Raw genomic sequence first — 15,421 nt, 5'->3', positions numbered from 1 at the left:
TCACCAATCTTAGGTTTGTCTAGATAATTCGTTGTGCGAAGTTGACTAATGCTTAATCAACAGTCCCTGTGAATACGATATCTTTTATTATTACTGACGACGTAACCGTACACTTGCGGTTCGTAACATTGAATAACAATACTTGTAAACAATTACTCTTTCTGGTTTACTACTATGTGAGCTGTCAACGTTGTAAGAGGCTACTCCGTCTAAAGGAGATCTTCATAGTGAGATTCATTTACCTTGGATTAGCAATCCCTTCATTACAAACCAAGTAAGTCTTTTCTTTCCTCTTTCATTTAATTAATTAGCTTCTTAATTCTTTTTGTACAAATGTTTGTGTTAATCGAGCTATAAGATCGAGAAAGGTTTGAGTTTTCATTTTTAGAGCTATTCACCCCCCCCCCCCCTTTAGCCGACCATCAAGGGACCAACAATTGGTCTCAAAGCAAGGATGCTTCACAAGAATTAACTGCTAACCGAAGCAACGAAATCAATGGTTGAATCAAGCCTCATCCCGCCAAAGTTCAAGGGGAAATTCGCGCACTGAAAATGCCGAATAGAGGTATTCCTAAAAATCGACTTTGAAATTCTTTTAATAATTAAGTATGGTTTTGTAGTTCCCAAAGATTAGCAAGGCATGGAGTAAGAAGAGTACCTCTGGATGAAGAATGAGCAAAGTGATTTCATAGCCAACAGTAGAGCGGAATATCAATTATTTAGTATATTACCGCCTCAAGAAGTAAATCGCATCAGAAGCTACACATCAGCAAACGACCTCTAGAAGAAGTTCCTAGAACTCCACGAAGAAACATCTTAAGCGAAGCTTACACGATGAGGCATTCTTTGGAATAAGATAACAAACATCCATCTGGAAAAAGGTGAGAAGGTAGCCGAACTACATGCAAAGATCAAGGAGTTGATCACCAACTGGCAAACCTTGGCGAAACGGTAACCATCCGAGACTCGGTATGCTACGGACTCAACTCTTTTCCCAAGACTCCAGAATGGACCTCAATAATCAACGTCTACTACATCTCAAAGAACCTGGAGGTAAGTACCCTAAAGGAACTCTTTTCAACTTTAGAATTACATAAAACCATATATGCAGGTACAACAAAAGAGTCAAGTCAGAATCTGGCACTAAAAGTCACCAAGAAGGACGAACTCGAGTCAGACTCAGATCTGGAAGGAGACCAAGAAGGTTACATGGTAAGGAAAATTTAGAAAAAAATTTAGATCTAACAAATTTAAAGAAATGCATAATAGAAAAAATCCAAGAAATAGAAGAAAGGTTCGATACTACTAGTATCAAAAAGGACACATAAAGGAGGATTTCCCGAAACTCAAAAAGGAAAAAGACAAGAGACCCAAGCAAAACAAGCACAAGAATCTCAAGACCACTTGAGAAGAAAGCTCATCATGCGAGTCAGAAATAGAAGCATACACTAGACTAGCACTAATGTCTAGCTATGAAGAACAAAGCACCTTAGAAGCCAGCATCGATGAATGGGGAGCTACTTCAGACGAATATAGCAAAGCAGGGAAAGAATCAAGCTTTAAATCTGATATGGTAAGTGAGGTATGCCTCTTACCACCTGATCAACTGTATTTCGGCATTAAATTAATGGCAAAATCAATGTGCAAATTAAAAACTAAAAATAAAAATTTTAAAAAGGAAATTTAGAAATAAAAAGAATCTTGGCAAAATCTTGCTTAATAGAGGATCTTGAAAAATTAAAAATTGAAAATGTTAATTTAAAGGAACAAAAGAAAATTTAAAAAATTCTGCATGCTCAGATTTTAAATATGTTCACGGCTTAAATTGGTATTACAGATTTCATAAGGATCAAATTAGAAAAATAACAAAAACATACATTTTTATAAAATACCTTATCAATTCAATAGAAAAGAACCTATATTGGGTTTCAAATTCATGCTTAGTTTAATTTGTATATATTTCTAATTTTAATTTGATTTAATATTTACCTTTTTAATTGTCTATTGTGCTAAAATAAATTTTTCCATATAATTTCTGTTCAAAATTAATTAGTTATTAATTTTTTCAAAAAATAAGATCTTATTTCCTATATGTAGAAAAATGTTTAAAATTTATTTTCCATTGTATTATTTTTTTATGATTTATTTTTCAAATATTATAGTTTTTAATTTAAAAATATTTTTAAGAGTTATTTTTATAAAATTTATTTTTCAACAAAAACTTATAATATTCTCTATTTAAAAAAATATTTTTTTAAAATATTTTGACTAATATTTAATTTTCTATGAATTATTTATCCAACCCCTAATTTTTAATATTAGAAATTCTCAAAACACTTAATTTTTAAAAAATTATTTTTTATGCATAAATACTTACTCTACTACATTCACAAAAAGTTTCTTGAGATTTTTTAATCTCAAATCTATTTTTAAGAAAAATTCATCTTTATGTAGTAAATAATTTATTACTGCTTAAAATTGATTTTATTTTTTTATGAAAATTTTATTACTACCGGATATGTCTGCTTAATACTTATAAAAATTCTTAGAATTTTTCAACAACTAAAATAATTTTTTTTAATTATATTTGTTTAAAATTACTTTTAATTACAAAAATTAGAATTTCGAGAATAAATTTTAAAATTTTTACTTTGTGCATTCCTTATACTTTAATTTCAATTTATTTTACAAAACTCCTATTTTTAATGTGATTAAAGGGGGAAAATTTGAAGTTAAATTTAAGGGGAAGGTATATTTTTGTCAAATATTGCATGTTTTAAAACTTGCATAGTAATTTAATTTGATATCTTATTTTAACATAACTTAATTTGGGTTGATCTACATCAAAAGGGGAAGATTGTAAGTATCCCGTTAAGATTTTGATGTGATCAACTAAGTCAAGTTAGGTCATGTTATTATTTTGATGCTCTGTGTCTGAGTGTGCAGGAACTTAGGAGCAAAGAAAGTCGAGCGAAAGACGCAGCTAGCGAGAAGGACGGCATGGGAGAGAATCGACGGGCTCGGTACGTCCGAGGGACAAGACGCTGTGGAAGAATATGCTGGTGAACGAGAAGGAAGCGCGGACATTTCCGAGGGACGAGAAGCCGGAGCGAAAGATTGCTCGAGAAGGTCGGAAAATGTGTTCTAGTGAGCCCTGTTCCAGATTGCCGAAAGCACTCAACAGACCGAAGCCATAACCAGAGAAACTAGACAGTCAATAGGTTGTTGACTGTCCAGCCCGGTCCGAGCGCCCGAAACTTTTCCAAGTGCCCAGTCCACAAAGTTTATCGTTTGTTGAGCTATCGTGATCCGTTGTGCCATGGATAAAATTTTTATTCACCTCCAGGAGTCGAAAACCCTTCCAAGTGTCCGGATCAGCGCTATAAATACAGCCTTGATTTCAGTAGTTGAATAACAACACTTGTAAATAATTTCTCTTTCTGGTCTACTACTGTGTGGGCTGTCAACGTTGTAAAAGGCTACTCCACCCAAAAGAGATCTTCATAGTAAGCTTCATTTATCTTAGATTAGTAATCCCCTGATTGCAAACCCAGTAAATCTTTTCTTGCCTTTTTTGTTTAATTAATTAGCTTCTTAATTCTTTTTTACAAGTGTTTTGTTAATCGAGCAATAAGATCAAGAAAGGTTGAGTTTGCATTTTTCAAGGCTATTCACTCCCCTTTAGCCAGCCATCAAGGGATCAACACGCGTGTCAAAAAGAATGTTAGCAACCGGGCCAAAAAAGGGTCCCTAGCACAGGTACTCCGATGCTCAAATCAGTGGATGATTGAATAGGGAATCATGAATAGTAATAAATGAACAGTGGATGTGTAATGTGGTGTATGTGTAGCGTTCGTGTGCGTACCTACGTCTATAAATGGAGACCTCCTTTTTTTACTGTTATATTCCTCCGTGCATGAATCTTGATGCATTGCCAAAATAGGACATATCATAATTATGCTTTGACATCTTTCCCAAAATGAACCCACAATCTCTGCATTTTACAAGGTAGAAACTTCTAGTGTACGGTTTGCATAGGGAATATTCCTTTAATTTTTTGACAACTGTCACACAAAATGACAAAGAGGAATGCTAGGCCGTTGGGTTGAGGGACCCTTAATATGCTTAGCTGACGAAGCGATCGAGTCCCTTCTGTAGTCCGATCGGATGTTGTTTGCAAGAGCAACCAGGTCGGATTTGAGGAATGCTATTAGGGACTCGGTCTTCACTCGGCCTCTCCTCTTCACCAAAGTCCGGTCAAACCAACTGTCTATCAAGTCTAATCAGACCACGGGGCCGATCGGGTAGACCACTCAGCCGAAATGCTTAGCCGCGTTATCTTCGAGTGGCCCAAAGGGACTCGACCTTAAATGATACTCACTAGGCTAGGAGTTTCATCTATACTGAGAGACTCGGGATTCCACCGGGTCAAGGGTCCGGTTGGACGACCACTCAACCGAGACGACCAATCATGTTAGCCTCGAGTGTTGATCCCTCATTAATTTTGACCATCATGTCAACCTCCTAACTTTAACCCGACTTCGGGGGCCTTACATCATCCGCCACATCATTATGCAATAAATTTGTGTTTTTTTGCTGTATAAAAATCAATGAAAAATTAAATTTTGTCAGATAGTTTTGCAGTAACTATGTACAGCCATTCTAGTATTTGCTTCTGGGGCTGTAAAAATTTTTAATTCCTGCAGTATAAAACTATGCTTTGCTGCAAAAGAATAGAGGCATTCAGAATGGAGCTTCATATCTGTAGCTTCTCGTCTCAATCAATGCGATTTATCTATTTTCTTTTACTGACAGCGGACCTGAATCTTTTTCCAATTAATGAATCTATAGATCTTAAAATAGCTGAGGCCCTGCATTGATTGATCATTAAGTACTAAGTTTTCATAAAGGGGGAGAAAAATACACATCAAAGAAACTAACAAAGGCATTTAAAAGCTTTTTTTTCATAACTCAATTAGGCTGCAGCCTTTGATTGCATAATACGGCAATCTCATTGAGCTTTGCAGTCTCTTTTCTTCGTTTCCCCAAACCTGGCGCTCGGGAAGAGTTAACTGAAACAGACAATAGACTGCGATCCTACGCCAGCACAATCCATACACTGCAGGAGCAGTGTAGGCAGGCAGCTGGAGGAATGGCGAGAACAGTCGCTACCAAGTTTTATAATCTTTTTTGGGATTTCGAGATCAGGAATTTTCACAATAAAAAAGTTTGAGAAATGGATCGTAGCCAATAATAATATTCTATGTTTTTTGATTTGATAGAATCTCCCCATGTTGAACAAATTATTTATGTTTAGATGCATGTTCTGATCGAATTGATTCTCTCTTTTTTTTGCATGCATCAAATTAAGAGCGTCTACAATTATGATCATGGAAGCTAAAAACAATCAAATGAAGTAAACTTAATGAGCAAGAAAATTCTAGTCAACCTTTGAAGTATTATGTAAACACTTCTTGAAGCAAAAACATTTGCAAATATGTTACTACCACTTCTCCTCTAAGATCATAAGTAATTAATCAATTCCTTTCTTGTAGTAATTTGAGGTTTGGTTTGGCTAATCTACATTAACCGCACAAAATTCTGTATTTGTATCATGTCCTCACTTAGAATCACGACACTGTAAAACTCAGTTATGTACAATTCATCATTGTGAGCAGGAAATCACTCAAAGTTCTTAGAATTCAGATGACATGGATTCAAATTTCTTAACCCATTCCTGATCACAAAGAGGTGACAAAATAAAAAAGAAAAAAAAAATCCTATTTTCTGAGTTGCTAATCTGTGCCAATGCTGTCGATCCATGTCACTAGCTGCTTTGACTGTGGCCTCATCTTCGGCGAATCACTCAGGCAGACACAAGCAATCTCAAGAATCTTCATCAGTTGGTAGAAGAGCAACTTATCGTAAATCCGAGGATCGAACACCTCCACTTCTCTCTTTTCCTTCTTCATATGAAGCACCCACGAGATCAGCTCCCTCCCCCCTTTCGGTTTGCACATATTGATCGGTCGTTTACCGGTTAGTAGCTCCAGAAGCACCACACCAAAGCTGTACACATCGCCCTTGAAAGTAGCAACTGAGGACTGACCATACTCTGGAGGAATGTAGCCTAATGTGCCAACCAAGTCTGTGGTGACATGAGTGTCAGAGGGAAATATCAGCCTCGCGAGGCCGAAGTCGGCCAGATGAGCCTCAAAGTTCTCATCAAGCAGGATGTTGCTGGACTTGATGTCGCGGTGCAAGATGTGTGGGTCACAGGATTGGTGCAAGTAGGCCAGTCCCCTCGCCGCACCTTGTGCAATTTGAAGCCTTTTGTGCCAATCTAGTAGTGTGCCACCATCAGGTTTTTCATGAAGCCAGTAGTCCAAGCTTCCATTTTGCATGTAAGAATAGATTAGGAGTCTGTCACTGCCAATCTTGCAGTATCCTTGAAGAAGAACAAGGTTTCGATGTTGAGCTCGTGAAAGTGTTTCAATCTCAGCCTGGAATTCCCTCTCCATTTGGAAGTAGTCACCCGAAAGGCGCTTAACAGCTACCTTTCTCTCATCCGGCAGGATTGCTTTGTAAACAAGACCAAATCCTCCACAGCCAATGATGTTGGACTGATCAAAATGATTAGTGGATTTCAAGATGTCACCAATGCTCAACTCACTGCTATTGTTCATGTTGTGAAACAGAAGCACCAGTCTGGATTCGGCTCCCTCCAAGTCCTCGTTCAAATTCGCATCATCTGCCGCCTTTAAGCCATCATCCTGTCGACTGCAATGGTTCCTTGACACAAGAAAGTAAACGAAAGCAAGAAGAGTAGATGTTGCAACTCCAATTCCGAAGGCTAGACCTATGATCACACCTTTGCTTCTCCTCCTTTGTTCAGTCTGCCCCTCATGCTGTTCAGAATCACATAGTTTCAAGTGAAAGCCACAAAGACCCGGATTCCCCTCAAAATCCAAAGTTGAGAAAGTCGAAAACTGGCCTCCTACAGGGATTGGACCCGACAAGTCATTGTAAGCAACGCTGAAACTTGATAGAAAGTTGAGCTTGATCAGTGAGGAAGGAATGCTTCCACTGAGATAGTTGTGAGACAAAACCAAAGACTCCAAACTAGACATGCCTGATAACTCATCTGGGATGTTCCCTGACAACCTGTTTTGCTTCAGATCAAGCACAAGAAGCCTCTTGAGGTTCCCAAAATTTGGTGAAATCTGTCCAACAAGCATGTTTTGGCACAGAATTAGGGATGGTGGGAAGCTACTGACTTGATTATACTGCAGTCCCTTGCCACTAATGTTCTTCTTCACAAAGAAAGGGAAGTCCTCATCTGGGGGTCCAAACCGCGAGCTATTACCGGATATCAGGCTCTTCATCTCTGTCAAACTGATTGGAATTTCTCCACTCAGCGAGTTATTCGATAAATCCACATAGAAGAGGTGATCAAGACCACCTATCCATGAAGGTATGCTCCCTTCCAAATGATTCCATGACAAGTCAAGAACATTTAACTCTCTCAAATTGGACAACCAAGTTGGAATGGATCCCAAAAGGCCACAGTTTGCAATAGCCAGAAGTTGTAACTTCCTGAATCCTTGAATCCCATTGATAGGAATCCTCTCACTGCCATGGAAGTTCCTTGTGAGTACTAAACCAGTAAGGCTGTGGACTTCCTTCAGAATCAGCAATGCAGAAGATATGTTAGTTAAACTGTTATTGGAAAGTGAGAGATAGGACAGTGAGCTAAAGTTCCTGAAACTGCTCGGGACTTCACCAGTTAGGTTGTTTCTGCCTAGGTTCAAGGTTCTCAACTCTACACACTGAGAAAGATTGTGAGGAATGGTGCCAGTGAAGAAGTTAGACCCGAGGTTAAGTGAGCTAAGCTGATTCATTGCCATGCAATTGAGACTGATCTCGCCGGTGAGAAAATTGTTCTTCAAGTTGAGCAAAGCGAGTGGTGATAAGTTGGACAAAGAATAAGGCAAACTGCCACTGAAATTATTGGACTGAAGAGACAAATACTTGAGCTTTGATAATCTAATGAACACATTGGGAATCTTGCCAGATAAAGAATTAAAGGAAAGGTCCAAGAGCTCAAGGTTGGACAGGTTACCTAAGCTTGTGCTAAGCAAACCATGGAGCAAATTCTCCTGCAAATGCAGCCTCCTCAAAGATGACAACTTGAACAAATCATCCGGCAAAGTCCCGAACATTCCATTCGCATCCATGGAGAGCTCTTCAAGGAAAGCACAGTTGCCAAATCCCACAGGGAATTCGCCAGATAATGAGTTTGCCGAGAACCGGAGGACTCGAATTCGGGCCGAAGAGTTGCAAATTTCAGTGTCCATACCACCATCTAACTCATTGAAGCTGATGTCAAGAACCAGCAACCTTGTAGACCGATAGAAAATTGGGTGTTTGCCGCTGAAAGCATTGTATGAGACATTGAAGACTTCGATCGAGGGAAGGAATGAATCTGGAGGAATAGGCCCCGATAGCTTGTTCATGCTGAGATCTAGGTGCTTCAGTCTGGTGAGATTGAAGAGTCCAGATGGAACAGTGCCTTGAAGAGAGTTGAGGGAAAGGTTGAGGCTTGAGAGATGATCCAAATCTGCCAAGGAATCAGACAAGAAGCCTTTCAAGCTCCTATTTTGGAGATCCAAACCAACCACTCTTGCTCCGAGTACTCCAGAATTTTCACAAGAAACACCTTCCCATCTGCAGCAATTGGAATCCGATTCATTGAAGCTCCAACCTGGAATCCCAGAATCCAGGCCTCTGAACAAGCTTTCCAGGGCGACTAAATCTGCAGGGTCGCAGCTCTGGGAATTGCCGAGCGAAGCATCGGAGAAGAAAAAGAGCACCAAGGACCAAAACTTGAATCTTTGATTCAACACATAGACGAATTTGTTCCCCTTCTTCATAACCGCAGAGCAAGATCGGAGTCGCTGCAAGTGGTAAAGGTGGTTCTTTTATTGTAGCTCGAAACTTTGCCAAAAGAAATCTTTTGGGATTCCCAAGAATTCTTCCATACAAGCAACACTGCTTTAGAACTTCAAAAGAAGAACCATACAAAAAATCAAGAGATTTCCTCTTGCTTACCATGAGATTTGATGCTTAGATTGGTAAAGGCGGCAGCTTTCCGCGATGCAAGCAATGCTTAGACTTCCGTTAGCTTCTGCGACAAGTTTCATCGCCAAGATCACGCTTCAACCCCTAATCGGGGAAGAACTGGGCAGGGAGAAAGAGTTAGAGAGAGAGAGAGGTTGGCTTGGTTTTGACTCCACTTTATTGCAGAAACTTTTGTCGCTCCTTATCTCTTATTCGTATTAAATTTAATTTGATCCTTGGACTTCTCCTTGAAGATATATTTGATCTTATCGCTAAATTAATCGAAGTGGAGCGGAGGCAGAAGGCGGCGTGGGTTTGGCAGGAGGGAGAGGAGGAGACAGTGGTGGCCCGGCTGGCGCGACGGCGACCGGCGCTGGTTGAGAAAAAAGTCAACGGTCAAAGCCTTTAATTGCAACTCTGTGCGACCGATTTGGACTCTTCCGGCCCGACCGCACAGTACGCACTGTGTAGATTCGCTTTTTTATAATGCGCCCTTCTCTTTCCAAATAATTGCATTAACTTTCTTTTTTTCTTTTTAATATAAATACAAATATAAAAACATGTATTTTGTGTGAGTCAACACCAACAATGTGTCTAAGTAGTCCTATTCTTGATTATAATTTCATTGAAATATAATTTTATTGTTGCAATATAATTATAAATATTCATACTAGGCATTTTTTACCATATTAACCACGGGTAATGAATTAATGATAGATGTCATATTATGATCCACTTACACTTCTTAAATTTACTTGGTGGTCGATCTTTGAAATGAGTCGTTCACCTCCAAGATTAATTAGATAGAAAGCACATATACTTGAATAACCAAAAAATAATAATTATATTGTTTACTCTTTGATTTAAGAATTATATGATAAAATAACCAAGGAATGAGAAATTAAAATAAACATATTTTGTAAGAAATTTAGTAAAATCATATCGTCCAAATAATTGAACTCTTTTTAAAAGCATAATTAAAGTGTTAAAGTTCTTTAAGTTGACTTATTATGCTCGATTTGATTGAATTCTCTGGTGATGTTTTTGTTTCTATTCATATAGTGATGTTGGTTTATTTGGATTTGTGCATAGGTCTCAATGATATGCCTTGGTAGGGTTTCATTGGTTGACTTATGAACCCTTTGCTTAGCTTAAAAAAACAATGAAAAGTTGATTTAATACTAGGAGGTTAAATTTCATGCCAGGACTATCTGTGTTCCAAATTTACCTTATAGTCGGTTTGTCGGTCATACCAGGTCGTCTACTTCTAGAATTAGTTGGACTCGAAGCCTAGATACTTGAATTACAATAATAGGAGGTTAAATTTCACATTTCTTTAAAACAGAAGAGAAGCTTTTACACAAAACCTTAGAGAAGGATACAAATAATCAGTGGTTCAATGTTATCTGTGAAATCAAACTCTGCTCCTACCACTAGCAATTAAAGTAGTCTAATTTATCAATGATGCCCATGCAATGTGTGGTGGACTGATTCAGACTGCCGAAAGTTGCAATCTCCGGTCTCCACCACCATTAAAAGATCTGAAAGATGTCATTAACAAAACTATTTTGCTCCAAACAAAAGATCAGTGGAATTGGATGAGTGTGAGTTAGTGGAGAGGTCGGAGTGCTTCACATGAAAATAAGAGTGTTCTGAAAGGCTTATCAGAAACGCTTCGGCTTATCCCTGTGCTGTTAATGGTAATTGTTCTGCTTTTTGTTTGAGTGGACAATGTCACGTCAGACATTGCTTACAGTGGATATCTGCATTTTATTTTATTTTTCTTAAAAGTAATGGCATTGTTTGGTTGTGTTGGTAGGCAAATGTTGAATGGAGAAATGACTGCCTTTGGCTAATGGTAATGACCAATGGATGGGTGTGTGCATGCAGCAGGATTGGCAGTGTGTGCATGTCTGCCATTTAAGTAGCTCAATCAAGGTGCTGAGTCATGGTTCCATATTGGAATCAGACCTGATGAGAAATAATTAAATCGCACCTTACTTTGATGTAACTTAAAGCATGCAGCATTCTTAACAGGAACTACTTGTTTGTGCTGACATTTCAGCTTCATGGTTCTTCAGTATCGTTTCATGATCTTTATTCATATCAGAAGCATTTATCGATCCATGGCACAAAATAAGATGGCAAACAAGCAACACAAGGGAAAATGAGCCTAGTAAGATAAAATCACACAACCTATTTCCCTGCATAAAACATGAATGAACAGTTTACCTATTTTTGCAGGCAAGTAGTAGATTGGAGACTCAAAACACAGCCTTGCTTTGTCACTCATACTAGATCATTTTGCGCAGATGTAGAATCTTTGCAGGCAAGTATGTTTTCCTTTTCCTACATTTAATGTAGAGTGCTTTCAATGTACCAATTATTAGTCATCCGAACATAAAATTGATGCTCAGGATATCCATCAGGAACTGGAATGGCTTGGCTTTGTCGATGATAATATATTGCAGGAGTGAAATATGCAAGAAATCCAAGTTCCCATGGTAGACCTGAAAATAATAGGGAAACTTTTATTTTCTGTCACGAGATTGAATGATATTTGGTACGCTAAAGACTGAATTTTAATAAAAAGGTATAGTAACTAGAGCAGAGATGAATATTTAGTTTCTTGAATAATAGGGAAACACTTCCCAAATACTAAAGAATTTTAAGAAGAAAAATCTCTTTTTCAAGTCCCTTGGTCTCCTATAGTATCTGCCATCTCCCCAAAGCATCTAACGGGCTTCATAATGCTCCACCATACAAAATCACTCAGTAAAAAAAATCCTAAACACTCTAAAATTTGATTAATTTGACACTTTGGTCATAGTTAAAGCTACAGGCCCAATATTTATACGAACCCGATATGTTGTTTCTATTATCTCACCTGATAAGCTCGTGAGAGGCCAAGACTTCACAGTAGACAATGCCCTTGTAATGAGATCTGCATATGACAGGTACGAAAGTGACCTACAGTTCATGGAATACTTTCATACTTTCAAGCCAAAGTAACAGATTGCAATATTTTAATGACTGTAAATGTTCACAATTCCCGGTTTCCTGATGAATTCTGTTTCATCTTGTAACATTGACATGTTCTCAAACGAGGTTCTAATTTTGTGATCTTTAGTCCAATTTCTACTATAATTTTCATAAATGGCTTTGAAGAGAAAACTGCCATGGACCCTAAAGCAAGTACCAGGGAGGCAGCAATATGCAGTTTAATGAACCCATTAGTCCCTTGCTTATTTAGTGAAGAGGAAGAACGCAAGAATAAAAATTAAGAATAGATTGGAGCTCAATTATGCTTTCTTAGGTGCTTGTGATAATATGGACAAACAATTGGCTAAGATTTTGTTCTGAATTTGCCAAAAGTTACAAATTTATCAATAATGTAAAGACTGCATGACAAAGAGCCTGTGATCAGAGACACATACAAATTTATCAGTAAATAACAATGATACCATTAGAAAGGAAACAGGGTGATACTTAAAAGGACGCAAAGAAGGAAATGATTCTCTTGATGGGTGTTAAATGGTGAGTCCTTGCATTGCAAACATCTGAAGTAGTGTTTGGCACGGAAGATTGCTTTAAATACACCATCTGAGAACACACTACTTGAGGAGGAAAGAAATAGTTCATTCTACGATACATAGTGATCTGAGCATATCAACATGGTAAAACAAAGCTAAGTTAAACAACATTCAATCATACTCAACATAAAATGGTTTCTCAGTTGAACTAAAACATATGCATTTAAACATTCTCCTTCTCTTGTCGTTTAAAACTATACTGTAATATAATGAGCTAGAAGAAAGTTAAGGCATCAACCTTTGACTGCAGATGCATCATCTAATTCCTTTTATGAGTAGCAGATGCAGCTAACCTTTGACTGCAACTTTTTTGGATGCATCATCTACATCTTGCCGGTTGCCGTTGTGCTTTTTCATTCAGGGTAACCTTTGGCTGAAACTTTCTTGGATGCATCATCTACATCTTGCTGGTTGCTGTTATGCTTTTTTCATTCGGGTTGATCCTTTACAAGACAAAACTTTCTGCGATATGATGCAATGAGGCTAACACAGAGCCAATTTATGCAATTCCATTAGGAATTTGGATTGCTCACAGTTATCTTTTGACTTCCACAACACTTTATCAGATGATTGTGTGAGGCTCAATATCTAATGCTTCAATTTTTTCCCTGCTTTATTCTCAGCTGAAACATCTCCCTGAAAATTGAAAAATAATTATGGAAAAGATGGTAATAAACAGTGGCAGGAAATTGAAGGAATTAGGAAAAACTATGAAGTAATTTTAATTATCATAAAGGATCGAGAAATGAGACGCAACCTGAAATAAGGTACCTGCCATTTTAGATGCTATCAATTATCTCGCAAGATACAGTCAACTAGGAGTAGCACTGCACGGTATCAGGTATCATCATATAATTCTCAACAATCATAAGGCTAAAATCTAAAAGTGACACAATATGACATGGATATCTAAATAGATTGATATAAATTGATCCATTTGCGAATATAATTCATTTAAAAAGTATTGATAAATTTTATGTTATGACTTAAATTCTTTAGAATTCAGTTAATGATGCACCTTTTAAATTCAATGCTGAATTCAACCCGACCTACCTACGATTACTAAGGCTGAAATCTAAAATTGACACGATATGACCTAAATAGATTGATACAAATTGATCCATTTGCAAATATAATTCATTCAAAAAGTATAGATAAGTTTAATGTTATGACTAAAATTCTTTAGAGAATTCAGTTAATAATACATCTTTTAAATTTATATTTAAAAAAGATCTAATTATTCTTATATAGTTTCTATTGACCTGGATGACACAACTCATTTATGATATGATTAACATGGCATATCATCCCAATGATAACACAACAATAATTAAAATAGCCACTTAGCATTCAACCAGGCACAATTCTAGAGTCCTCTCCTCTGTAAGTGATCTTAAGGAGGATGGCTCCATCGGTTAGAAAACAAATTCTTAAGAAGTGCATTGTATTGATCTTTAGCAAAGGAACCCTCCATACTGCGATTATATAAACTATCAAATACTACGTTTTGGAATGTCATATAAGATTTTGAATTGGAAATATATACAATGGCTGTGAACTTCCAAATATGATGGTTTGGAAGATCATACAATCATTTAAATTGCATCTGCATTGTATTCAGCACATTCAAGTATTTCTTCCCCCTGATGTAGGAGATGAGATGAAATTTGGGATCAAGATAGCTGCAGTATGTTATTCATATGCAAACAATTTAACTTCACAACTTCCCTCACTAAATCTTTTACTGCAATAACACAAATGAAAATTCCCCTTTTGTTCATATGACAAAACTTTGAACATTCAAACGAATAAATATTCAGTGAGTGATCAAACCAGGAAGTGATTTTCTCCAATAACATTGGCAAGAAAAGAAAAAATTAAAGACTCTGAACAATATATCATAGAGAAGAATCACAAGCGAATGAGGGAAAACATCTCTTTTAAAAAAAAATTGACGGAAAAAAGGAAAAGAATCCCTTTTTCTCATAAGGACAAGAACAGCAGGAAGCGGAAAGTTCGAACGGAGATCACCAGCGACTCACCCTTGAATCAGTTTGAGAGAGACCAGCGGCGAACAAATTGAGAGATTATGAAGTACTTTTCCAGCCATCAAATCAAACTCCTCCGTTCCCGAGTTCGTCCCCCGGGGAAGAGAGTTAATTTTCGCACCCTCTGACACGCCCCCTCCCAGCCCCATCTTAAATTTTAGAATTACTTACGTTTATATCCTTATTCGCAATATATTCATAGCTCAGAAATAAACACTTTTTTTCCTAACCAAGGAATAAATATTTTTTTAATAAAAAATACATGTAATAATATAAAAAAAAAACTATATTTTAATCAATACTACCTCTAAATTCTACTCCAGACATATTTAATAATATATTTGTTAATTCGTATCACAAACGAGCATGTATTTTATAACGAGTGACTCATCCTTTAACTTCGTACGATGAATGTTGTAACTACCACGTTGGAATGGATGGTACAAGGTAATGAGAGTGTAAGAAAACTTGCACGACGACACTCTTGATTTGGAATTGGAAAAATTCTTAATGGTAGGTAAATAAAACAACTCCCAACATTCTGACCAAATGTATGCAGTATAAAATTGTATCTTGATGTGATGACAATTTCCAAAGGTATAGAGTCCATCCAATACATTTCTGGTATCCACGACTCGAACCAATTCAATGAGAATAATA

At 37.2% G+C, this 15,421-nt stretch overlaps 1 protein-coding gene and 1 long non-coding RNA gene across 3 annotated transcripts; one reads left to right on the top strand and one right to left on the bottom strand.

Moving 5' to 3' along the window:
- Positions 1-5,539: 5,539 nt before the first annotated feature.
- On the bottom strand, positions 5,540-9,431 carry LOC121992754 (phytosulfokine receptor 1-like). Of its 2 annotated transcripts, none has more exons than XM_042547311.1 (2): positions 9,112-9,430; positions 5,540-8,957 (listed from the first exon to the last, which is right to left on the bottom strand). In XM_042547311.1, exons 1-2 carry the CDS (start codon positions 9,112-9,114, stop codon positions 5,796-5,798), a joined length of 3,165 nt encoding a protein of 1,054 aa, XP_042403245.1. In that variant the 5' UTR covers positions 9,115-9,430; the 3' UTR covers positions 5,540-5,795. The 2 variants fall into 2 exon arrangements, with proteins under 2 accessions (XP_042403245.1, XP_042403244.1); XM_042547310.1 differs by having other exon boundaries at positions 5,545-9,034; positions 9,112-9,431.
- A 1,541-nt stretch (positions 9,432-10,972) lies between these two features.
- Positions 10,973-11,723, top strand: LOC121990300. Its single transcript, XR_006114541.1, has 4 exons — positions 10,973-11,058; positions 11,186-11,296; positions 11,365-11,453; positions 11,550-11,723. It is a non-coding gene; the product is annotated as an uncharacterized LOC121990300 (long non-coding RNA).
- The last annotated feature ends 3,698 nt before the right edge of the window (positions 11,724-15,421 follow it).

The sequence above is a fragment of the Zingiber officinale genome, chromosome 6B, assembly GCF_018446385.1.
Source record: "Zingiber officinale cultivar Zhangliang chromosome 6B, Zo_v1.1, whole genome shotgun sequence".
Classification (NCBI taxonomy): domain Eukaryota; kingdom Viridiplantae; phylum Streptophyta; class Magnoliopsida; order Zingiberales; family Zingiberaceae; genus Zingiber; species Zingiber officinale.
Note: the sequence above shows the minus strand (reverse complement) of the source record. Positions and strands in the feature narration are given on the sequence as shown.